The 27238-nt window shown below is 43.3% G+C and overlaps 1 protein-coding gene across 3 annotated transcripts in view; it reads left to right on the top strand.

Annotated features, from left to right (window-relative positions):
• The window catches only part of med15 (mediator complex subunit 15), a 34193-nt gene extending 11975 nt beyond the window's left edge, over window positions 1-22218 (top strand). For all 3 annotated transcript variants that reach the window (XM_083649740.1, XM_083649741.1, XM_083649739.1), the window contains 10 exons: window positions 4004-4117; window positions 6661-6809; window positions 8771-8898; window positions 9239-9373; window positions 9630-9693; window positions 13300-13366; window positions 15323-15480; window positions 17261-17427; window positions 19345-19443; window positions 19793-22218. In XM_083649740.1, coding sequence (XP_083505866.1) covers window positions 4004-4117; window positions 6661-6809; window positions 8771-8898; window positions 9239-9373; window positions 9630-9693; window positions 13300-13366; window positions 15323-15480; window positions 17261-17427; window positions 19345-19443; window positions 19793-19929 — 1218 coding nt within the window. In that variant the 3' untranslated portion in view covers window positions 19930-22218. The remainder of the gene's footprint in view (window positions 1-4003; window positions 4118-6660; window positions 6810-8770; window positions 8899-9238; window positions 9374-9629; window positions 9694-13299; window positions 13367-15322; window positions 15481-17260; window positions 17428-19344; window positions 19444-19792) is intronic.
• The last annotated feature ends 5020 nt before the right edge of the window (window positions 22219-27238 follow it).

The following is a 27238-nucleotide window of genomic DNA, read 5'->3' as shown; positions in this document are numbered from 1 at the left end:
TAAGACTGCAGCCTCTGCACGCTCAGGTGTGGGTGTGTATAACAGTGTTTCCCCTACCATTCTACAGGCCCCGCCAGGCCACAATTTCTTTTGCAAAAAAAAAATTATATTGATTTTTATGCCTCCGCCGGCGATAGCCAGGCTGGAGGCATAATGGATCCGGGGTTGTCCGTAGGTCCGTCTGTCCGTACGTCCGTTTGTCCGTACGTCCGTCCGATGTTCGTTAACGCGATATCTGAGGAACGCCTTGACGGAATTTCATCAAATTTGCCTCAAACATCGACTTAGGGGGCACGGTGGCTCAGTGGTAGAGCTGTCGCCTCGCAGTCAGAAGGTCCTGAGTTCGATTCTCGCCTGGGACACTGTGAGCGCTGTGGTTGTGTTCCCCCCCATATCTTCAGTGCCTACTGCTCAGGTGGGGTATCTCGTCGTAAGGGCCTTTCTGTCTGTGTGGAGTTTGCATGTTGTCCCCGTGCTCCCCCAGGGGGGTTCCTCCGTATATAACCCCCCCCCCCATTAAAAACATGCAGAAGATCAGATCGTCATCGTCATCCGACCAGTGACGACAACACCCGAAGTTGGTCCCCGGGCGCTGTACGAGAAAAAGCGACCACTGCTCCTGGCCTGCCCCCCGGAGGAAAGGACAAGCCAGGATGGGTCAAATGCAGAGGACATATTTCACCGGCCACCGTCAGCATGTGTGTGTTTGTGGCCGTCCGTGCATGTGTTGATGTGTAATCGTGTGACAATAAAGACGGGCTTGTCCGTCTGAAATCGTGTTTAAGACTCAAGGATGATCTGATTAGATTTGGGTGGTCAAAGGTCAAGGTAGGGATGCACGATATACCGGTACCACAATGGTACCGCGCTACCCTGTCGTTAAAAACGGTACTATACCACGTTAATTTAGTACCGATACTTTTTAAAATGTCATGAGTTGCTTCAGTGTGCGACCGGCGCTGTTGGCGCCGCTCACCAAACGTCTGGGAGCCGCAACGAGCGGATGAGCGAACATTTAACCAAACTGCATTCAAAAACATGCACTTTTAACGAGGAAGAGAGCGGGATAATAGATGACTCACATCCAGAATTGACATTTTATTCACTTACTGTAACCTCTCTGTGGATTATATATATGCCGAATTGAAGAGTGCCATCTGGTAATACATTTTACGTACCTCTATAATCATGAACGGCTATGTGATGTTTTTCATAGCGAGACAAATGCACACACGTGTAACGTTAGCAGCTCCGCAGAGGCAGACAGCAGTGTGCTCTCTCTGTCACCAAGCCATCATGATTCCCTCCACTTCAGTCTGAATATCAGGCTAGGATGTTTTCACATCAGAGAACGGGGTTCATTTCCCTCGTTTGAGGGTTTGCCTGGCGGCGTCTGGAGATCTTTTAATCACGTCAATTAATTGCCCCTCCTCTTCAACATTCCTGATATTAGGCATAATGGTAGTGGGTGGAACATTACGTGGATAATAGGCTACCGCATTTTCTTTTGCCAACTTTCTGAAAATTCGATTAAAAGTTGCAATACCTTTGGTTGGAAACCCAGCGACAGGTGAATGGATCCAACACATCGAACCAGGCTATTTCTCTCCGACATGCAATCCCGACTTGTTCAAAGAGTTCGGTTCAAAGACCGACCGTTTTAGCGAATGTGAAGGACAACATGCAGCATGCCCTCATAAGTCAAACGCGTGTAAACAAGTTCGCTCCGCAGCACGGAGTTTGACGAGGCAATTAAGGCAATAGATATGTGCTGCGTAGTATGAGCACAGAGAGGATGAACAGTCATGACATGACGGTGTATATAAAGCAAATATCAAAGAAATCATAAACTCAAGTAGCCTACCTATAGGGGACATCAGACCACTGCATAATGCAAAAGCCCCAATAACACCATGGCCCTGACTCAAATATGTACTAAATAATTAAATCAAGGCCATAGAGTGTCATTAAACCCTTACATGGCATGCAGCAATCCCATGTCCCCCATACTAATATTTACAATAATCCAATTATTAATAATATAGTGATTTATTGTCAAAAACACACCTGACATGAAAAATTACACCATATAATAAACCACCACCATAGCATCAATAGCCTATTTATTGTGCATGCAAATAAGAAACATAATGACATTCATTAATACACAGGACAACATGTTAATATCCCTTCCTTGAGCCAAAATAAAACACATTTAGAAGCCCAGGATTATTAGCCCACATGCAGTGCAGTGTACTAAAGTAGACTGAACACAAAATGAAATGACTCAATACACCTTGGCAGAGTTCTGCTAAACAAATAGAAAGGGAGAAAATGTGCTCAGTAGAGTACTGGGCACATGTTTCCTGATGTTTTAGGTTTTTGCCGTGGTATCGTTTCAGTATCGGTATCGAGCTACTTAGGCAGGTATCGGTATCGAACTCATAATTTTGGTATCATGACATCCCTAGGTCAAGATCACTGTGACCTCTCGAACGCCATTTTCAAGCTTGTTAACGCAACATCTCAGGAATGCCTTGACGGAATTTAATCAAACTTGTCTCAAACATCGACTTGGACTCAAGGATGAACTGATTAGATTTTCGTGGTCAAAGGTCAAGGTCACTGTGACCTCACGAATGCCATTCCCAAGTTCGTTAAAGCAATATCTCAAGATCGGCTTGATGGAATTTCTTCCAATTTGGCTCAAACGTCGACTTAATAATAATAAACCTTTATGGCATATTATTACAATACAATAATACTGTTGTTGACAGTGTTGACAGTAATAGAAGATGCCAAATAATTCAAAACAATAAGCATTTTGCTTTTAGGAGCATTGTGCCAGCGTGCGGCGCTGTTCCAAAACGTGTCAACGTGTGTCGTTGCCTGGGAAACGCACATCCCATAATACAACTGTTCGCATCGCATCCCATAATAGTATGATGATACTTGGGATGCCATTGCGAACATAGATGCGAACAGGTTAGCTAAAGGTTTAGCGTCGCCAGCGATGGCACACACCGTTGCGGTCGGGGTACGTTTCAAAATCCCTCCAGGCCTAAAAATGTTTCTAGGGGAAACACTGTATAACCTTTATTTAAAGAGACAGCTCACCCTAAAATCCTAAATATATATTTTACATACAGACTGGGTGGGTGAAAAATCGAGTTTGCATATGTAAATTAAGTTGATTGTGCACTTAAACTGGGCTGAGATTACAGGAGTTTTAAAATCCAACCCGGTTTTGAAATCGGGTTGCATCGCGCACATGTAGAAGTTTAACAGATTTTAATCTCTCAAATTGCAAAAAAAAATAAAAAAAAATCATAATAATCACACTACAGGTTTAGACCATGACAGTGCATCACACACTACAATACTTTATTCAGATGATCTTGCCTGACACAGCTGCTGTCACGCACAGATGCTCACAAGTCATTTTTTGCAAGTCCAAGTCAAGTCTCAAGTCTTTGGTCACAAGTCCAAGTCTCAAGTCTCTTATGGATGAGCGTTCTATCTTGTGCACTCTGTGTACTCTCAAAATTCACCTATGATACCATGTTGATACATCCGTAGTACTGACGTGCTTGATAGACTTTCTTCCTATCTCCAGTCTCACTGTGTGCGTAGGCTCCAAGCACAGCACGATGGGCTGATCGCTGAGCTGTGTCATTGGCTGTTGTGCTCCTCTCTCGTAGGCGTTCTTAGCTCAACTATGCGGCCGGTCACCGGTGCAGGAAAAGTCCTTGAAATGTATCACAAAAGAGTGGCAATCCTGCTGCCCCTCCATATCGGAGCTGAGAGCACCAGTCACTGTTGGAGTGTGTGTGTGTGTGTGTGCGTGCACATACACGTATGTGTGTGTGTGTGTGTGTGTGTGTGTGTCTGTGTGTGTGTACTGCAGTGCACGCCAGCCCCTCCTCTTGCTTTGGCGCCTGGCGTTTCTCTCGTCTGTGCTCCTGACACGTCCCCGTTGTGTTCCCTCTGTCCTGCTCTAAAGATGATGATCCGACCCGGGATGCAGATTCCGCCCCGGTTGCCCGGACGCCCTGCCCCGAACCCCGCCAACCCTCCGAACGCCGGTGCGCTGGGAGCACAGCAGCAGATGCCACAGGTATTTATTTACCCCGGCCAGGGTTAGTGGGAGTCACTGTTGTGACCACTGGAGGAACTCCTGACTAGTTTTGCAAATTTCATTGCATTTTCCTTAACCAACCGAGAGTTGACCACCAGCGTGGCCCTGTTATGCTGATATGCTCAACTTTGCTGTCAGCAGAGGTAACGTTTCTACTAGTTCAAATGGCTCTGACTAGCTCTGACTAGCCTCCAATTGACTGCTCTTCTTACAGGCCTTTATGTCTCTTGAACTCTGATGTTAAACTCTACTACGCCAAGGTCTTGGCAACCCGGGTGGAGGAGCGCTTCATGCCTCAACAACTGGTCCACCATGACCAAACGGGTTTAATTCAATCTGGATTAGCTTCTGATAATGTCAGTCCCTTGCTACGTGTTATAGCTTCTGTACCAAAGTCGGCAAACCACAGTTTTTACTAGAGCTGTATTTGAGAACGGCATCGCAATATTTACATTTAGCATTGTCCTCTTTTACTCTGTAATGTGTTCCAGTTACATTTTGACCGCTTCATCTTGCCTCTCTTCCTTGCCTCACTTTCACTTTCTGTTTGCGCCACTAGTTTGGGTGAAGTACGCCCTCTGCTGGTATAAAAGTGAGCTCCGGAGAAATTATACACAGAACACATTGTCAGTTACTCACTTAATACATTTTTAATCGGTTAAATTCTTAACACAGGGTATCCGCGGAGTCTTGAAAAGTATTGAAAGTTGATAAATCAATTTAGGGAAAATTAAAGCCCTTAAAAAGTATTAAAAAGTCTTAATCACCATTTAAGAGGTATTACATTTTGTAGCTATTGTGCTGATGGTGTTAAATGAGCATATGATGATATCCAACATCGATCGCAGACCCCTGAATTGAATTGATATCGTATCGTGGCAGAGTTTGTGATATCAGCAAATATTGTATCATTGTCCAAAGAATTTATATACTATTGTATCATGATGAAAGTTGTGATTTACACCACTACATCATAGGGCTGTGAATCTTCACTGGCCTCACGATTCGATTCGATTACGATTCAGAGGGCTACGATTCGATTCGATAACGATTATCGATGCATCTCGATGCATCTTAACACATTCAGTGCCAAGGACATCTGTGGACGTCCTAAAAAAAAGTAACGAGGAGTGCCAAGGACGTCTGTGGACGTCCTAAAATCATAATTCATATTATTCCATAATTCTGCTGTTTAAGGTCGTACCTAGCCAGTGAGCATGAATCCCTTCAAGGGATCACACGGCGCCACCTTAAACATCGTCACAGGAGCTGCTCCACCCACCTCAGATCCTTTACTTTGTACAGGAGACAGCGGAGAAAGTGGAAACCGATGCATGCTTTCTGCCAGAGCCGTATATATTGCTCTGTCTACAGCGGACAGTGGGCTCGGCTGCATCCGCGCTCACAACTGAGCTCTTATGCTTCTATCTATCTCCACACGATTTCCTAGAAAGCCAGCATCCGAAGCCGAACGGCCAAGCCTTTTCGTTCAGTCGCGTTTGCCAGCGCGCATCATTTCCTTCTTGATGGGCGCTGGGATCTGTCCGGGGCAAAAACGAGAAAACAAACTCTGTGCGTGTGGGAGGAGCCCGCAGCTCAGAGGTGGAGAGGGGAGAGGGGGGAGGGGGGGGGGGGGGGGGGGGGAGAGGGGTGTGTGACACACAGGCTTCACAGAAACCACACCACACGCCACCACATCAGAAAACACCAGCCAGAGTCAGTGAATGTGCTCGAAATTAGAGTGCAAAAGGTATTCATAAAAGGGCCTATATCTTGGAAAGTAAAAAAAAACGACAGAAAACCCTTGAAAGTGCACTTTTTTGAGAGGCTGTAATTTCATAATGGAACTGTCTAGAAACAAAATTTCTTCTTTGGAAGAAGCAGGAGTGTTCAATGTTTCATTAAAGTCCAGCCCCGTTAATATAGCCATAATAGAAAAAATTCTATAGCTGTTTTCAACTGAATGGAAGTGAATCTGGCACAGGCTCCAGACAATTTTACTGAAGCGCTGTGGCACTGAATGTGTTAAATCGATGCATCACTTTTTTCCCCGAATACATTTTTTTTCTCACTTTCTTTTTTCTCACTGTGTGGCTACTTTTAAAATAAAAGTGCACTTAGAATTGCATTGTATTATGATCCATAATTAAAATAAACAACTGCATGTACTTCCATTATATTTTATTTGATTATATAATTATTTTTTTATTTTTATTTTTTTAATAATCGATTTTTGACATTTGTGAATCGATGCAGAATCGTGCAGGTCCGCATCGCGATGCATCTTATAATCGATTATTTTTGACACCCCTACTACATCACATGATTTACATCATGTGATGAAAGTGGCGTTGAGGTCTTGAAAAAGTCTTAAAAAAGGTCTTAAAAGCTATTGAATTTAACTTCAGGATTCCTGCATATAAACCCTGTAACAGCAATTAACTGACTAACGGTCATTAACATCCCTCCTCCTGACACCACATCAGGGCTAATCATCTTTCTCTTCTGTCCACTCGCCTCAGCAGGTGCAGCAGCAGCAGGTGCAGCAGCAGCAGGTGCAGCATCAGATGATGTCGTCACCCTCCCCGGGGCAGGTCCAGACTCCCCAGTCCATGCCCCCCCCTCCTCAGCCCTCACCCCAGCCCCCCACCTCACAGCCCAACTCCACCAGGTAAACACCCAGCCCCCCACCTCACAGCCCAACTCCACCAGGTAAACACCCAGCCCCCCACCTCACAGCCCAACTCCACCAGGTAAACACCCAGCCCCCCACCTCACAGCCCAACTCCACCAGGTAAACACCCAGCCCCCCACCTCACAGCCCAACTCTACCAGGTAAACACCCAGCCCCCCACCTCACAGCCCAACTCCACCAGGTAAACACCCAGCCCCCCACCTCACAGCCCAACTCCACCAGGTAAACACCCAGCCCCCCACCTCACAGCCCAACTCCACCAGGTAAACACCCAGCCCCCCACCTCACAGCCCAACTCCACCAGGTAAACACCCAGCCCCCCACCTCACAGCCCAACTCCACCAGGTAAACACCCAGCCCCCCACCTCACAGCCCAACTCCACCAGGTAAACACCCAGCCCCCCACCTCACAGCCCAACTCCACCAGGTAAACACCCAGCCCCCCACCTCACAGCCCAACTCCACCAGGTAAACACCCAGCCCCCCACCTCACAGCCCAACTCCACCAGGTAAACACCCAGCCCCCCACCTCACAGCCCAACTCCACCAGGTAAACACCCAGCCCCCCACCTCACAGCCCAACTCCACCAGGTAAACACCCAGCCCCCCACCTCACAGCCCAACTCCACCAGGTAAACACCCAGCCCCCCACCTCACAGCCCAACTCCACCAGGTAAACACCCAGCCCCCCACCTCACAGCCCAACTCCACCAGGTAAACACCCAGCCCCCCACCTCACAGCCCAACTCCACCAGGTAAACACCCAGCCCCCCACCTCACAGCCCAACTCCACCAGGTAAACACCCAGCCCCCCACCTCACAGCCCAACTCCACCAGGTAAACACCCAGCCCCCCACCTCACAGCCCAACTCCACCAGGTAAACACCCAGCCCCCCACCTCACAGCCCAACTCCACCAGGTAAACACCCAGCCCCCCACCTCACAGCCCAACTCCACCAGGTAAACAGATGCTCATGTCTGTACTCACTATTCACTATTCTATCCTCATGATGATACGTACTTTGAGTCTGTCTGTCTGAAGATGATTCCTCACTTCAGAAGAGACCTGTAATTCACTTTACTTTGTTGCTGTCAATCATGTTGTAAAAGTAGGCTAAAACTAGTAGCTTTTTCTTTTTGTTAAAGTTGTTTTTTAATTTCTGGGGGATCTTGTGCCATACCTCTACCTTACTGCAGGGGTTCCCAAACTTTTCCGTCCAAGTACCACTACGTACCAAACCACATTTCCCAGGGAGCACTTCCACTCCGTATACCCCCCCCCCCCAATAAAATACAATTAGCTGATTTAACCATGCAATAGCAGCAGAAAGGCTAAATGACAATATAAGGCTACTAGCTGGTTCAAAATGGACACACACACACACACACACACACACACACACACACACACACACCTGCCAACATTAGGCTGTGAAAAAGAGGACCCCTTTGAAAATGATTTTTTTTTTCCCTCGCCAAAATGTAGCCTAACTTTGGAGTGTTATTTAGCTACCTTCCTTCCTGACAAACTAGCATGACATGGTTGGTACAAATCCATTCCTTAGCTCTTCTAGTTTCATATGATACCAGAATTCCATCTCTTGATTCACTCTGGCTTTAAAACAGCCTGCTGCAGCCTCTGAGAGAAAATGTTCAAAATTGTGATATTTCCCAAATATCGCGATATTTCTGAAAAAAACGGCTACTCCTCGGGGTTAATGTGTATGTAAAAACTGTTTTCTGTTAAAAAAAATATATATATATATATATATACTGTGTATATATATATATATATTTTTTTTTTCTTTTGCAATTCTCTGGCGGACCCCCGGGCGGAGCCCCTTTGGGAACCAATGCTCTACTGAATGAACTACATTTAAGACGATAAGGAGATATTTAATGCTAAATGTAAGATGTTCTGTGTCTCCTCTCTCAAGCTCCGGCCCCACTCCTTCTCCAGGGGGTTTCCAGCCCAGCCCCTCCCCCCAGCCCTCCCAGAGCCCAGCCACGGCACGCACCCCCCAGAATTATGGAGTCCCCTCCCCCGGACCCCTCAACACACCAGGTACACTGCCCCCCAGTTCCTTGCACACTCAAGATCGGTACTTCACCATCGGCTAGTACTTCACAACGAAGCTGTTGTAGATACACACAGGCTCTTCTGAGAACAAAGAAGGCCGTCCCCTAACTTTCTGTCAATAAACAGAAGCAAAGCACGCTCCCCATGCCGCAACCGCTTCACGGGCGGTTAAACTATATCAATCCGTCCACCAACTGCACATATTCACAGGTGACGCTGAAATGGGAGCAGAAGACGACATTTGGTGAAATTGTTACAAAATTCAATATCACCAAAATGATCAGACACATTGTAACCGGCCGCCTCCCGTGGTTCTGCCCGGCAGGTAACCCCGGGTCAGTGATGAGTCCGGCGGGGGCGACGTCTCTAGAGGACCAGCAGTACATGGAGAAACTCAAGCAGCTCTCCAAATACATCGAGCCCCTGCGCAGGATGATCAACAAGATCGACAAAAATGAAGGTAGGCCGAATGCTGCTCATGACTATAGACTAGAGGATCCAGCCTGTGAACTTGTCAACAAAGCTTTTTACACACCGTTCTTTTTAAAAAGTACAATAATATCTATGCTTGTGTTATCAAGATTTCATCATTACTGGGTGTCACTTTTTCAAATTGTGGATTTCTCGCTTTTCCTTCATGTCTGCGGTCTCATTTCCACTGATATGAAGATGTTTTTTGTTCTAATTTCATTTTATTTTGTTTTGTGTCTTAACAGACAGAAAGAAGGACCTGAGCAAGATGAAAAGTCTTCTGAACATCCTTACAGATCCCAGTACCAGGTAAAATAGAGACTGTGTGTGTGTGTGTGTGTGTGTGTGTGTGTGTGTGTGTGTGTGTGTGTGTGCACATGAGTGTTTACGCAATGGCTGCTACAATGTAAACAACAATTTAAAAATGTCATCACAAAGTGAGGAGAATATAATTTGGATGGAGAGCGTGTGAAACAGATGGTCAAGCATCTCATTTGTGATTAATATAGCATAATAACACGGAGCTGATATCATCATTCATCTTCCCGATACACCATTATGTATTGTCACAATTTTTTATCATGATATATTAAGTTTCAATATATTGTCCCATCCCGAACGTCCACACAATTTGTTGGCATTAGCAGGACTTGTCCTGTTATATCTTCTGGATGATTTGAACTGAAGGTTGGCTGTGAACCGTAGTGATACTTTACTGATGTGTGTCTTCTTGTTGTTGTGAACCATAGTGATACTTTACTGATGTGTGTCTTCTTGTTGTTGTGAACCATAGTGATACTTTACTGATGTGTGTCTTCTTGTTGTTGTGAACCATAGTGATACTTTACTGATGTGTGTCTTCTTGTTGTTGTGAACCGTAGTGATACTTTACTGATGTGTGTCTTCTTGTTGTTGTGAACCATAGTGATACTTTACTGATGTGTGTATTCTTGTTACTGTGAACCATAGTGATACTTTACTGATGTGTGTATTCTTGTTACTGTGAACCATAGTGATACTTTACTGATGTGTGTATTCTTGTTGCTGTGAACCATAGTGATACTTTACTGATGTGTGTCTTCTTGTTGTTGTGAACCATAGTGATACTTTACTGATGTGTGTCTTCTTGTTGTTGTGAACCATAGTGATACTTTACTGATGTGTGTCTTCTTGTTTCTGTGAACCATAGTGATACTTTACTGATGTGTGTCTTCTTGTTGTTGTGAACCATAGTGATACTTTACTGATGTGTGTCTTCTTGTTGTTGTGAACCATAGTGATACTTTACTGATGTGTGTCTTCTTGTTGTTGTGAACCATAGTGATACTTTACTGATGTGTGTATTCTTGTTGCTGTGAACCATAGTGATACTTTACTGATGTGTGTCTTCTTGTTGTTGTGAACCATAGTGATACTTTACTGATGTGTGTCTTCTTGTTGTTGTGAACCATAGTGATACTTTACTGATGTGTGTCTTCTTGTTGTTGTGAACCATAGTGATACTTTACTGATGTGTGTATTCTTGTTGTTGTGAACCATAGTGATACTTTACTGATGTGTGTATTCTTGTTGTTGTGAACCATAGTGATACTTTACTGATGTGTGTATTCTTGTTGTTGTGAACCATAGTGATACTTTACTGATGTGTGTCTTCTTGTTGTTGTGAACCATAGTGATACTTTACTGATGTGTGTATTCTTGTTGCTGTGAACCATAGTGATACTTTACTGATGTGTGTCTTCTTGTTACTGTGAACCATAGTGATACTTTACTGATGTGTGTCTTCTTGTTGTTGTGAACCATAGTGATACTTTACTGATGTGTGTCTTCTTGTTGTTGTGAACCGTAGTGATACTTTACTGATGTGTGTCTTCTTGTTGTTGTGAACCATAGTGATACTTTACTGATGTGTGTCTTCTTGTTGTTGTGAACCATAGTGATACTTTACTGATGTGTGTCTTCTTGTTGTTGTGAACCATAGTGATACTTTACTGATGTGTGTCTTCTTGTTGTTGTGAACCGTAGTGATACTTTACTGATGTGTGTCTTCTTGTTGTTGTGAACCATAGTGATACTTTACTGATGTGTGTCTTCTTGTTGTTGTGAACCATAGTGATACTTTACTGATGTGTGTCTTCTTGTTGTTGTGAACCGTAGTGATACTTTACTGATGTGTGTCTTCTTGTTGTTGTGAACCGTAGTGATACTTTACTGATGTGTGTCTTCTTGTTGTTGTGAACCATAGTGATACTTTACTGATGTGTGTCTTATTGTTGTTGTGAACCATAGTGATACTTTACTGATGTGTGTCTTCTTGTTGTTGTGAACCGTAGTGATACTTTACTGATGTGTGTCTTCTTGTTGTTGTGAACCATAGTGATACTTTACTGATGTGTGTCTTCTTGTTGTTGTGAACCATAGTGATACTTTACTGATGTGTGTCTTATTGTTGTTGTGAACCGTAGTGATACTTTACTGATGTGTGTCTTCTTGTTGTTGTGAACCATAGTGATACTTTACTGATGTGTGTCTTCTTGTTGCTGTGAACCGTAGTGATACTTTACTGATGTGTGTCTTCTTGTTGCTGTGAACCATAGTGATACTTTACTGATGTGTGTCTTCTTGTTGTTGTGAACCATAGTGATACTTTACTGATGTGTGTCTTCTTGTTGTTGTGAACCATAGTGATACTTTACTGATGTGTGTCTTCTTGTTGTTGTGAACCGTAGTGATACTTTACTGATGTGTGTCTTCTTGTTGTTGTGAACCGTAGTGATACTTTACTGATGTGTGTCTTCTTGTTGTTGTGAACCATAGTGATACTTTACTGATGTGTGTCTTATTGTTGTTGTGAACCATAGTGATACTTTACTGATGTGTGTCTTCTTGTTGTTGTGAACCGTAGTGATACTTTACTGATGTGTGTCTTCTTGTTGTTGTGAACCATAGTGATACTTTACTGATGTGTGTCTTCTTGTTGTTGTGAACCATAGTGATACTTTACTGATGTGTGTCTTCTTGTTGCTGTGAACCATAGTGATACTTTACTGATGTGTGTCTTCTTGTTGTTGTGAACCGTAGTGATACTTTACTGATGTGTGTCTTCTTGTTGCTGTGAACCATAGTGATACTTTACTGATGTGTGTCTTCTTGTTGTTGTGAACCATAGTGATACTTTACTGATGTGTGTCTTCTTGTTGTTGTGAACCATAGTGATACTTTACTGATGTGTGTCTTCTTGTTTCTGTGAACCATAGTGATACTTTACTGATGTGTGTCTTCTTGTTGTTGTGAACCATAGTGATACTTTACTGATGTGTGTCTTCTTGTTGTTGTGAACCATAGTGATACTTTACTGATGTGTGTCTTCTTGTTGTTGTGAACCATAGTGATACTTTACTGATGTGTGTCTTCTTGTTGTTGTGAACCATAGTGATACTTTACTGATGTGTGTATTCTTGTTACTGTGAACCATAGTGATACTTTACTGATGTGTGTCTTCTTGTTGTTGTGAACCATAGTGATACTTTACTGATGTGTGTCTTCTTGTTGTTGTGAACCGTAGTGATACTTTACTGATGTGTGTCTTCTTGTTGCTGTGAACCATAGTGATACTTTACTGATGTGTGTCTTCTTGTTTCTGTGAACCATAGTGATACTTTACTGATGTGTGTCTTCTTGTTGTTGTGAACCATAGTGATACTTTACTGATGTGTGTCTTATTGTTGTTGTGAACCATAGTGATACTTTACTGATGTGTGTCTTCTTGTTGTTGTGAACCATAGTGATACTTTACTGATGTGTGTCTTCTTGTTGCTGTGAACCATAGTGATACTTTACTGATGTGTGTCTTCTTGTTGCTGTGAACCGTAGTGATACTTTACTGATGTGTGTCTTCTTGTTGCCGTCCGTCAGGTGTCCCCTGAAGACGCTGCAGAAGTGTGAAATCGCCTTGGAGAAGCTGAAGAACGACATGGCTGTGGTAAGCTGTGTGTTGTCTTGTTTTTGTTATTTAGAAAGTTTTTGAAATTGACATTTTATAGATCGTGTGTTTGTTAAGTGACTTGAAACCCCAAACCCCCTACTGTCCTCTATCTCTCTCCTGTAGTCCTGCAGGCTGGGCGGACGTATCTCCGCAAGCGTAAGGCGTAGAGACTCACGGATGGCGACATTGGATTCGGGGTGAAAAAATATATAATCCTCTACATGGAATTGCGATTGGACCTTCCGTTTCTCAGAAAATGTCAACTTTTCTCTGATTGGATAGTTTGAGGTCGGCGCCAATTTTGATCCAATCAGAGAAAAGTTTGACATTTTCTGAGAAAAGGAAGGTCCAATCGCCATGCCTTTAAAGGACTATATGTATTTTTTCACCCCGAATCCAACGCCACCAGTCTCTATGAGTTACAGTTGCAGAGATACGTCCACCCTGCCTGCAGGACTACAGGAGAGAGATATAGGACAGTGGGGGGTTGGAGGTTTCAAGTCACTGACCAAACACTCTATTTCAGTGATTGCTGTCAGAATATAGAGCCATTTAACACTTATTTGAACACAAAAACATCGCTGAATGCAGCTTTAATATGTTAGTTGCCTCGAGGCTATGTTATAGGCTGCTTAGAATATATAAATATGACAAACACATTATAGCTAGATATGGATTACTATTATCTTATCCCATTTTGATGCCTTGTGTCTCTTGTACGGTGTGCTGTTTACCTTGGTGGAGTGTCCGACTTTAACAGAAAAAAACAGTCTCAATGGTTTCAATGCAAACGCACTTGTTCCCAACATTAATAGCGGCCGTTTAGCACATTTGAACGACTTAACCCGCTGTGAAATTGGACCATAGACGACGTGACGGGACACTGGGGACACTGGGGACACGGACACCCCAGAGGCACCTGTGGACCAATGGGTTAGGAAGCCCTTAGTTCTTTACATGGAGAGTGCATTTAAAATTGTTGAATGATCATTTCATATCATTCAGATTGAATGCACATTGTGTGCCCTCTGCTTTCATTGGGTCTGTGTGGGACGGCCCGACATGGCTGGGGCCTTTTTGTGTCTGGGCTGCTGCTGAGCTGTCTCCACCTGCTGTGCATGCTCTCTCTCTCTCTCTCTCCACCTGCTGTGTATGCTCTCTCTCTCTCTCCACCTGCTGTGCATGCTCTCTCTCTCTCCTGCTTCCTTCGGCTTTCTTGTCATTTCTTCCCTTTTTCTTTTATTCCTTTTTGTGAGTTGTTCTTTCTCTCACGGTGTCGGGGATTTAGTTTGTGTTATTTGTTGCTTGAAGTGTTTTGTTTGGGTGCTGGTGGCGTGGTGGCGCAGGCTCCCATGGCCACACAGGCAGGGGAATGTGAAGGGGGCGAGGATACGTGGCTTCAGCATGGCATCAGGTGTGTACCAGGTGCCGTGGCCTCAGTGGAGGACGTGTTGCTTGCGGTCGGCGAACAGGTAGGCTATGAAAACCTTGGATATGCTTCCCGGATGAATAAGGCTGTGGTGGTGTTTCTGAAAAAGGAAAGTTCCTAGAACTGCTCATCTCTTGACTTACAAAGATGAGCTATTTCCTGAGGGGGGAATAGCAGTTGTTACAGCAGCAAATACACAATGGTAAACACAGGATAAGTCACAGTACAAGAGACAATACTATAAACGGGACACTCCACCAAGGTAAACAGCACACCGTACAAGAGACTCAAGGCATCAAAATGGGATAAGATACTAGTAATTCATATCTAGCTATAATGTGTTTGTCATATTTATACGTTCTAAGTAGCCTATAACATAGCCTTGAGGCAACTAACATACTAGATAATGTATCTTATCAATGGACTCTCTCTCTTTTTTCACAATACATGAGTTTGCATCCCTGTGTAATATATACAGTACATGTAAAATAAATCAATAACTGATTGTCCCTTTCCCTCTGCAGCCCACCCCGCCACCTCCACCGGTGGCCACCAAGCAGCAGTACCTGTGCCAGCCACTGCTGGACGCCGTCATGGCCAACATCCGCTCGCCGGTCTTCAACCATTCCCTCTACCGCACCTTCGCCCCGGCCATGACTGCCATCCACGGCCCGCCCATCCTGTAGGTTCATTCCCTCTACCACACCTTCACCCCGGCCATGACCGCCATCAACGGCCCCGTCCATCCTGTAGGTTCATTAGGTTCATTCCACTGACAAAATAATATGGACAAACCCATCCACTATTTTTTGGACTCACGTTTTGCAGCAAAGTGTTGTCTCTCGCTGTCTTGGGGTTCTTGCACAGCACATGTGAGATGGGGATTTCCCAGACCCGCAGCTCCGCCTGCTATTGGTCCGTGATCGGCAAGCTGCGTGATCACTGGACAGGCAACCTGTCAATCACCCTCTTTTATATCGTCTTGGCAGGTGATTCATATTAAATTAAATTTAACTATCAAAGTAAAATAAGTATAGGATCCTGGTCAAGATAATACTGAAAATTTAAATTTGGTTTCTCGGCATTTTGGATTATCATTTCATCGTGTTGTGGACCAGTAATGTCATTTGTGCATGAATCACGTCACTGGTCCACAATGTAACTCAAATCAACTCTCAATAACTGTCAAACCAAATGAATGACTGCAAAACTGTTTACAGTTTTTAGATATGTTAGAAATTATGTACAAAATAAATCGGCTTCGAAAATTGGAGGAGTGTCCCTTTTAAGCAGAAGATCAAGATTAAGATGACCAGCTCTTTTGGGCAGGCAAACTTTCTCTGTACCAGTAAAGAGAAATGCGGAAATGTTATGGTTAAGAGTCATTAAAATGAAGTGCAACGGGATAATCTCCATCTTTTCTGCGGATAGAACTTTTATGTTCACTGATCCTCTGCCTAAGTTGTCTGGACGTTTTGCCTACATACATACGCCAGTCCACAAGGGCAAGTGATCACACTTTTAATGTTAAACTGTTTACCTGTGTGTTGGTGACAGAAAGAGGTCATTTTAGAGGTGTTATTGCACTGAGCACAGCGACCGCAAAAATAATTTCCATTTGGAAGTGGACTTAACAGCGCCTGACTCTAGTCTCTCAAGCTTCCCCCCCATCTAAATGGAAGAAGTGGAGGGTCTTTAAAGGATGATTTTAATAATACGTTAATATCAGCAGATGGGCAGTGTTTACCTTCGCTATATGTTTTTCACATGAAGAAATACCATCATTTGTCCCGTTTGCAAAAACTTCGCCCCCGCCAGCTGCAAGTCATTAAGGTTGGTTAAGCTCTCGATGGGATTCTCCATGGATGTGCGCATACTTAAAAAATAAAAATAAACAATAAGAGCCGCCCTGGAAGCCGAATCGAAAGCCCTTGGAGCAGATTCCGCGTCTCGATCAGAGCTTCCGCAGTTCCGTTGTGACGTAAAACGCGCCACATCGTTGCGTTTTGCCAGAGGATTAAATGGGAGCTCTCCGTGTGGAAAACATAGCGAAAAAAATAAAATTATTTAAAAATAAACACTGACCATGTGCTTATATTAACATTATAATGATACAAAGTGGGTTGATAATCGGTAAAGTCATCATTTAAATATAGGTGCTAACTCAGGATCCGAACTCGAGATGTGCCAATGATTCTTAAAAATAGACTTAATGACGTGTAAATCCTAAAATAGTTTTGTAGAACAGAAAAAAAACGAGACCATAAATAAGCAGAAATAATGTGAAATAACAGTTGAAGATCATTAACTGCAGTAAATGCACCAGTAAACTGAGTTTGAGGACATTCAAATGATGAGTGACCACCTGCCAAACAGTCTGGCAGGATGGATTACAGACGCGACGGAGGTACCAGAGCTGCGTCTGCCTGCTGTTAACTCCTCTCCTCTCCTCTGCTCCTCAGGGGGCCCAACATTGCCGGCCGCAAGAGGAAACACGAGGAGGACGAGCGGCAGACCATCCCCAACATCCTGCAGGGCGAGGTGGCTCGGCTCGACATCAAGTTCCTGGTCAACCTGGATCCCTCCTACTGCAGCAACAACGGCACCGTGCACCTGGTCTGCAAACTGGGTACGCTGCCCGCCAGCAGGGAGACAGGCCGTGCTAGAGACAGGCCAGCGAGCAGAGCCCAGAGTGAGACAGAAAGACATGTCCTCACAAACGCTTACAGGTCTTAAGTCAAAGTGATAAATGGTCTTGACTCATTTAAATCTAGCGTTTGAATTCTTAAAGTCGAACTGAACCCGTTCGTCGCGGAGTCCGTTTCAGACTGAAAACATAATTTGTCTGAGATGACAGGTGGAGAGGCGGGTCATATTATCATGTCGATGATTTTATTTGACAATTCTGGGGACTGGATTGGGCTTTGGCCAATCCTGGCGTGTTCCGCCTCCAAATCGAGTGGGATTCGCCGTGTTGTGGCGCTCTCCTCGGGAAGAGCCTGCTGACGCGAGGTTAGTGGCTGAGTGGAGCTCGGCAAACCGCAGGCAGCCAGCTGCCTTCGTGTTGCCGAGCGGAGAGTGCAGCCCGTCGCCCTGGAATCTTCAAGGTGCGACCCCTGACAACCAGGCTCTGAGGCACGCGCCATTATCGCTATTGTGGTAAATACAATATTCCTGGAATGCGAGTTTTAACGAGCCAGTTACATTTCTTTGCATTCTTAGACATTACCGTTTGATTTAGTTTGCATAATTGGTCAAGTTAGTAGTTAGTTTATGGGCTAGAAATTCTGCCAGATGACAGGCACTAGGCACCATTTTCCCCTTCATTTGGAAGATAAAATTATCCTGAAATGAAGATTTGATTGACAGCTGCCATGTCGTGATATGATTGGTTGAAATGGGGTAGAAATGTTATAGTACTAGGTGACGTCAGCAAACTGTAGATTACTGTTATGAATGAAATCTTGAAAAATGAACTTTTGATGTGAAAAAGTATGAAAAACTAAAGAAATTCGATTTTTTTTCCCCCACTGAATACCCAGGTATTTGAACTAAAAGAAAAGTCATTTTTGGGTTTAGCTCGACTTTAAATTACAATTTTAGAGGTTCTAAAAGCGTTTAGGTTTCTTGGTGAACATCTGCCCAGTCACATCTGTATTCTGATTGGGCTACCGTTTTTTTCCTTCTTTTTCTTCTTATCCACCCCCCTCAATCTTTAGATTAATTTTAGTCTTTTTATGTCTTCACGGTGATATCCAGGCTGGAGGCTGGAGGCATTCTGGATTCAGGTTGTCCGTCATCATGGTGATATAGTGGTTGCTGTTTGACTCTCCTCTCCTCACTGTGTGCACTGTGCAGTAGGGATGTTCATTTTGAAAAATTTCCATAATCGAAAATCGGGAAAAATTAACGATCGATTATCGATAGTGTAATAATAATAATATATATATTTTTTTTTACTTTTTTACTCTGGTCTGGTAATAACGTTGCGTGTTCTCGGCCAGCTATAATGGCGATGCCGCTGTGTAGTAAGAATATCAGACACTAGCGCTGTGGCCAGGTAAACAAACATGTTACATGTCAGGTTACATGATGTAAGGCAATCGGCGTATTCCAGCTTAGCTGACAGCACAAGAGTCAAATCAACAGGCCTGAGCCTCACTGAGGTCCGCAGACCGCTGGGTGCGTTTGTTTTCTGTCCCTGGCGCATGCCGGTGTGAATTCCCCATGTTTAAAACAGTTTTGTTGGCACAAAGGCCCGTGCCCAGTCAGAAAACTAGAGACTATATGAAGCTCCACCTCACGTTAGTCGGCTGTGCAATGGAGTGGGGCGAGGAGGAACGAATTCCACCCAAACCTACGGTAGTCCTCCAAAAAAATTTTTTTTTTAATAATAGTAATAATCGATCCAAATTCCACATGATCGATTCAATTCCTTAACGATCAATTATCGATTTTAGATAATTGATGAACATCCCTACTGTGCAGCACATCATGGTGATATAGTGGTTGCTGTTTGACTCTCTCCTCTCCTCACTGTGTCCAGATGATAAGAACCTGCCCAGCGTCCCTCCACTGCAGCTGAGCGTGCCTGCAGATTACCCAGACCAGAGTCCTCACTGGGCCGACGACGGAGAGCAGTACGGTAAGAAGTCAGAATCGGATCAGAATCAGAAAAGCTTTATTGATCGCAGAGGGGAAATTGGGTAATGCTACAATTCTTTTCCACAATACTCTGGAAAAGATGTTGTTTGTTTTTAGTCACTTTCCCTACCCAGATTTTCATTTTCCCAGCTGGTTTAGGAATTCAAACTACCGTAGCAACCTTCCTTCCATCAAAGAATGTCATTACAGATAAAAGCAAGCCATCAGACAACAGCACCAACATGACGATATAGGGCTCCAGCTGGTGTGTGTTTAAAGCATGTTGACGGTCGAGAGCGTCTGAAAAGCAAAATGTGTCTCACGTGTTTGTGGTGGTTTCTCCTCGTCAGGCGCCAACATGTTCCTGCAGACGGTTCACAAGAACATGACGTCCAAGCTGCTGCAGCTTCCTGACAAGCACTCTGTGACCGAGCTGCTCAACACGTGGGCGCAGAGCGTGCGGCAGGCCTGCCTGTCCGCAGCCTAGACTCCCACCTGAACACACCTGAGCACACCTGAGCTCACCTGAACACACCTGCTACACTGAAACCAGGCAACCATTTCAAAGCAAACGTTGAGATGTTGTAATTCAACTGTAAACTCATCATGGCTCCTCCCACATTGTTGGAATTGACTTTGCTCACAAGCATCCATCACACATCAACACAGGTCGGCAGCTCCCACTTTACATCCCATCACTACTTTAAAGGGACAGTTCACATGTCTGAAGACTGGCCCTATTTGCAACTTACCAATGATGATGTTGATTGGTAGAGTTCTTTCTCAGCGCAATCCATGCTGTTCCTCGTAGTAGCTCTTGAGAAAAAAAACGATCAATGAATCAACACCGTCATTGGTAAGTAGCACTTAGGGCTAGACTTTAAAAATGGTGAACTATCCCTTTAACATCTTCTGGCCAAGCTACAAAGTGACTCAAAGTGGCAGCTAGAGTAGGTTGAATTGAAGCAGAGTTACGGGTCTGACATTAGTCGAGCGAGGCACCGCGAGGCAGACCTCCGCAGATGGAAGCAGGCACAGAGGCGTTCAGATGGCAGCAGGCACAGAGGCGTTCAGATGGCAGCAGGCCCCGAGGTGTTCAGATGGCGCAGGCCCCGAGGTGTTCAGATGGCAGCAGGCACTGAGGTGTTCATGGTCAGAGCTGCAGCCATGTACAGCCTACAATCATCATGTTACGCTGTACAAGTCATTATGTGCAGTGCTGCAGTTTCACTCTGACATGACCATATCAGCACATGAACAGAATCACCAAACTTGTTTTTACTGAATGGAAATAGGCGTTTCAGTTCTCAGGCCTATTGGTTCCCAAACGGTGTGCCGTGGAACAAGTCCAGGTGTGCAGTGGGATTTTGTGACAGCCAGGGGTATACAATGATGTCACTATTGTAACATTAAACCTCGAAATTACCTGCAAAAGGGTCTAAAAATACTTAAAAAAAATCATGTTCAATCTATGACCCCCCTGCACGCTACAGATGAATGGACTATTCCTTCTGCAGTTGAGCCTGCATGCAGCGCTTGAAGCCAGAGTCACTCCCGAGTGGAGAGTGTGAGGATGCCCACAGACACACGTGTTCATTAACTCCTCCAGGTAGCGTGGTGCAATTCAACACAACAAACAGTTTAAACAGTTTAACAGCGTCATCAGAGCGCATTTCAAAGGGAAACGGAGAAAAGCAAAGCACTAATTTTACTTTCACTTTTGTTTCTTTCATTTTCCTGTGGCATGGACTCTTGTTAGCTGATGGGAGCACAATTAATTGCATTGATTAAATTGTGTGTTGGTGCTTTGATGTAGGCAAATTTTTACAAACTTTCAAATGAATTCTTGAATTATTTTGTTCAGTGGGTTAGGGTTAGGTTAACTTAGGTTAAGTAAATAAATCGTTTGGATGGATAAGAATACAGATGTGCCTTGAGATTTTGGCTTGCCCTTTGGTGTGCCTTGGACACAAAACAGTTTGAAACCCATTATAGCCTATAGTGTTGCTATCTCTCTCAACACAGCATGCACATTTACTTGAAATGACAAAAAAATTAAGTTACAAATCTTCAGTTTTACCACATGGGTCAATACATGTGCTCAAAACACGGCTTTCACACATTTCCGCTGTGTCCCCCAGACGGTTTTATATTGTGTTCATTTTATTTTTGTAGCTACATAGCTCGAAAATGCGCATCACATTTACGTTAGTATGACGCCCTGTTTTCAGAGCAGGTTTTTTTGTGTGTGTGGAGCCGTTCCCGGCGTCATCCGCCGGATGACGTGGTGTGTTTCCGCCGGAAGACACGGAACGAGAGTTTTGGCCCCAGACTGGTACGCGCTAGCAGCTGTGGAGGTCTCGCCGCCCACCATGATGATGTCATTTTTGGCGCTTGGCTCACTACAGTGACCGTGAAATGGGCCTTAAGTTAGGATGGGTTTGTAGGCGGAAACGACGATGCTTTGCAGCCTTGTAGCTCTGCCAGAAACTGTGATCATGTATATGGCTTCAAAGTAGCCAGACTTGAAATAGAAATGAGTGAAGATGGGATGTAAATACGCTGTGTCCTTCTGTCATCACCATATAAGACTTTGCACCATGTAATCTGCTGAAAACATTTGTTCTAGTCTTTGTTCTGCAACAGATCTAGTTATTCTCGGTTAGATTTTTATTGGGATGGAGAGGCTATACGTATAATTGGTAATTTTCCATTTCCTACCACAAGAGAGTGCTGTTGTGATATTCTGTACAGCTGACCTGAAGTGTGTCATACTGGGGAAAGAAATGTGTAAAGTTATAAACACTTGGGTTTTCACAGCTTTGAAGTGTGTATATACTGTCCTTTTGCTATCATTAATAAATACTTTTCTGTTTACCTGTTTTATTCAGAAGTGACATTACATGATGTCATTTAGCAGACGCTTTTGTCCAAAGTGACTTAGAATATCACATTTTGTCAACAGTACAGAAAACAACTATGCAACACAATCAATGACAGCTAAGACATTTTGATGGACTAGAGTAGCATCATGTAGCAAGTAGTTTGAGGAGGAATAAGTAACATGTAGCGTTAGTAAGTTTGAGAAGGAATACACTTCAAGAAGGGCCCAGGTGGAGCCTGAGAAGGTGAGCTCAGCTGCTCTGACCGAAGGGCGGAGCTCATTCCACCATTGGGATAATTCGTTTTTCCACTCTATTTCACTGCCTTTCCCTTTTTAGCAACTCAAATATAAACATGTGATTTTCACATCTTCTGTGCATGTAACACCCAATAACCTACACTCAGTACACTGGAGGATATTTCCTGTATTATAACTACGTTTTGCATGTCTTTAATCTTTGGTCCTCCTTGCCAACTTTATATAGACCAGGATGGATGTTTGAGGGATAAATAGTAAAACAAAATAGGCAACTCTGATATAATTTTCACAGTTGTAGAACCCAAAAAGTGAACACAACTAAAATGTAGGCTATGGTAGGCTATTTGCTAAAAAGGTCAGGCCGACCTGACCTTAGCTGACCTGTGATCAGTTCTGTCAGGAATAACAATTTGTGCAGCAGCATATATATTTGTTTCTTTGGTAACGCTTTAGAATACAGCCCGCAAATAAGCATGTAGTTATAGTATAACAACGGGGTTTAGGGCTGTAGTTATAGTCTAACTACGGGGTTTAAGGAGTGAATTATAAGATCTGTACTTATAGTCTAACTACGGGGTTTAAGGAGTGTAGTTATAGTATAACAACGGGGTTTAAGGAGTGTAGTTATGGTATAACAACGGGGTTTAAGGAGTGTAGTTATGGTATAACAACGGGGTTTAAGGAGTGTAGTTAGAGTAGGTATAACAACGGGGTTTAAGGAGTGTAGTTAGAGTAGGTATAACAACGGGGTTTAAGGAGTGTAGTTAGAGTATAACTACGGGGTTTAAGGAGTGAAAAAATACTTTAACTAGAGGGTAACAAGATCTGTAGCCTACTTATAGTCTAACTACGGGGTCGCGGGCTGTATTATGAAGCAGGGGACAAATGTTTGTACTTATAGGCTAATTACGGGGTACCACACTGTACTTACAGGGTAACTACGGGGTTTAAGGAGTGTAGTTAGAGTATAACAACGGGGTTTAAGGAGTGTAGTTATGGTATAACAACGGGGTTTAAGGAGTGTAGTTGGAGTATAACAACGGGGTTTAAGGAGTGTAGTTAGAGTATAACAACGGGGTTTAAGGAGTGTAGTTAGAGTAACAACGGGGTTTAAGGAGTCTAGTTAGAGTATAACAACGGGGTTTAAGGAGTGTAGTTAGAGTATAACAACAGGGATTAAGGAGTGTAGTTAGAGTATAACAACGGGGTTTAAGGAGTGTAGTTAGAGTATAACAACTGGGTTTAAGGAGTGTTAGAGTATAACAACGGGGTTTAAGGAGTGTAGTTATAGTCTAACTACGGGGTTTAAGGAGTGTAGTTAGAGTATAACAACAGGGTTTAAGGAGTGTAGTTAAAGTATAACTAGACTTCTTGGGAATTCGTCTGAAATTGAATGAACACTTTGGTTGTTCAGTTTGTGGTAAACGATGTGTTCATGGAGTGAGTCCACACGCTCCCAGGAGATGAACCATTTAAATGCTCAGTCTGTGGTAACAGTTTTAGTTGTAAAGGACACTTGACAAAACACATGATTGTCCACATGAGATAAACCATTTAAACGCTCAGTCCGTGGTTAGAATTTTGGTCAGAAAAGCACCTTGAACATCCACATGAGAGTCCACACACAGGCGATAAACCATTTACAGTAAATGCTCAGTTCTTGGTCACAGTTTTGGTCAGAAAGTAACCTTGGACGTCCACATGATAGTCCACACAGGAGATAAACCATTTCAATGCTCAGTCTGTGGTAAATGTTTTGGTCATAACAAAGCCCCGAAGAGACACATGATACTCCACACAGCAGAGGTCACTTAATATTGGGCTGGACAATAATTCAATATTGTAATTGTCTATCAATGGAAACATATTGTTCAGAACATTGATCGAGTGATTTTCATAACAATTCTATTATAAATGAATGATAAATGGGAAATTATTTGAAAATGACATGTTTGTATCTTATAGTATCCTGCATTTTAATTGAGATGAACATCAGTATTGTCATATATTGCTATTGAAAAGTTGTATCAGGCATCGATGCCTCATGAAGCTCCTTCAGATTCAGGAAAACTGGAGGCTGTTCAGGATGATTGGAAGATGGAGATCATAAGTTTATATGAAAGAAGCAGACTGAGTATTTCAAAATCTAACATCAGTCAAGACATTCACTGGTAAAAGCACAAAGTTCTGAATCAACATATCAAGTGGCTAATCTAAATGTTTACTGTACTTTTTGTATCTTTTTCATTACTTAGTTGTCCCCATTTAAATACAATCATAAATGAACAATTGATTTTATATTTTAAATTGAATTCCTGTCTGTTTTAATTCAGTGCACTCATTCATTGTGAACTGCTGGGTTATAGAGTTGTTAGTACGCTTCACACACTTCTATTATAGGCTATCCTTTTTCTGAAAGCATGGTAGAATAATTGTGGGTCTGTGCCCTTCTTATGAATTAGCGGTATTATATCCTGCATGCTTTTCTGTAGGCTTCCTCTCTGAGACACATCCTGAAAGTCTGGAGGCCAACAGATCTGAAAATGGCTTATAGAGAAGTCTGTGGGAAATCCATCACCCCCTGGAGATTTCCCAGTAGCAACATCTTTAATTATTTGTTGGACCTCTCATAAAGTGATGCGTCCCCCAGCTCCTCTCCAACTGATTCAGATAGGCTAATACTGGTATGGACTATAGACAAAAAAAATCATGAAATTCGCCTTGAAACACATTGGTGAAATGGTGTAACCCAGAAGGTGTAAATCTTCATCTAAAGCCGTCAAGGCACAGGGTAGCATCACTCAACAGGCAGTTTCCAGTCCTCCAGACTGCTCGACGCAGCTGATGGCCAGGTGTGGAAGAGCAGCATGGCAAACAGGGGAGAACATATAACATTTCACTCAGACCAAAACTTTAAAAAATTGCGGATTTGAAGAAAATGTTTTTTCAATGTAGTTTTTTTAAGTTTTGGTCCGAGTGAAATGTTCTATGGTCTCTCCTGATTCTAAATATAGCTGAACCGGTTTGGTTTGACCAAGTAAAACTATTTTTTTATAAGCATTTTACAAAATGTTTATGAGAAAATAAATGGCGGATACAAATCCCTGGTACAGTGCTGAAGCAGGAAGTAGGTGGTCACTTTGCCTCTCTATGCACTGATCAGAGACACAATAAAGAGATATCATTTGGCCAATCATGTCTCAAGGCTAGCTGGCTCCTAGCCAACCAGGTGTTCAGAGTTTAGATGGACCCTGCCCCCATGTGGGCAGTTGGTTGGCTGTGCTTGCGTGTAGTGTCCCTCAACTAGTGGCTCCTGTGCCTTTTGACAACACCGTTGTGTGTTCTGTGTGCCCCAGCCCGGAAGACAATGTTTGATTAGATCAACTCTGATTCCATTTTCACCACCTTGGAGGTAGATGAAACTCCTTGATGACAGTTCACATGATTTAAACTTTACAACAGTGCCAGTGTGGAGTCATCATTCTGCTATTGAAATACTGGCTGTGGGCTCTGCCTGGCTTTGATCTTATCACACAGGGGGAAACAATACATGCTGCAGGGAGACATTTAAGATCACCTTAAAGTAAGTGTCATACAAAATAGATGTTGGTGGTCACAATATATTGTTAAAAAAAATACTTTGGTTGTCAAATTTCAAGGTCACTTTGGCTCAAACGTCCACTTGGACTCAATGATGAACTGATTCGATTTTGGTCCTCAAAGGTCAAAGTTCAAGGTCACTGCGCAGCAGCAGCATCCACTTAAACTGGAGTGCAGACAGTGATTGATTGATTGATTGATTGTGTTCTTTACAGTAAAATGACTCACATCTAAACACAAATATTCTAATTTGTATTCTTACATTAAGATGTGTGTGTGATTAAAATATCATCTCAGCAGCTGTCTTTGGTCAGCAGCGTTTCTCCCTCCTCCTATCTGCCAAGAGACACTGAGTAACCAGACACAGCAGAACCAGTGAATGTGGAACTGAAGGTGTGGATGTGATCAGGGTGTCAGAGGAAACTCTAGACTATAGGAGGACAGATTGTCAGCAGGCCAGTCCAAATACACTGCTACTCTAGAGCAGAGGTTCTTAAATGTTTTTCAGCCAAGGACCCCTTACAAGATAGAAAATATACCGGGGACCCCCTCATTCTGATTTGTGATTTTGGGCTAAGCTTAATTGTTTCCACGGTAACGTGCTTGACTTTTAATTTGATAGGTTTGTTATTAGAATGTAATCCACAAACCATTTTAGATTTAAAGCATAAACTATTTTCGTTGAACTATGAAGATTTTTTTTTATTTTTTTTTATTACATTACATTTACATTACGTCATTTAGCAGACGCTTTTGTTTTGTCCAAAGCGACTTACAATATCACAATTTGTCAACAGTACAGAAAACCACTATGCAACACAATCAATGACAGCCAAGATATTTTGATAGACTAGCACCATGTAGGAAGTAGTTTGAGAAGGAATAAGTAACATGTAGCATTTTCTTTAATTTTTTTTTTTTTACATGAAAACTTTTCGCGGACCCCCTGGCAAAGTGCCACGGACCCCTGGGGGTCCGCGGACCCTCATTTGAGAACCACTGCTCTAGAGAGAGGGGAGGAGAGGGCAAGGTATGACTATTCTTCTTGTGCAAA

Source organism: Poromitra crassiceps (genome assembly GCF_964638095.1).
Source record: "Poromitra crassiceps genome assembly, chromosome: 13".
NCBI classification, from domain to species: domain Eukaryota; kingdom Metazoa; phylum Chordata; class Actinopteri; order Beryciformes; family Melamphaidae; genus Poromitra; species Poromitra crassiceps.
Note: the sequence above shows the minus strand (reverse complement) of the source record. Positions and strands in the feature narration are given on the sequence as shown.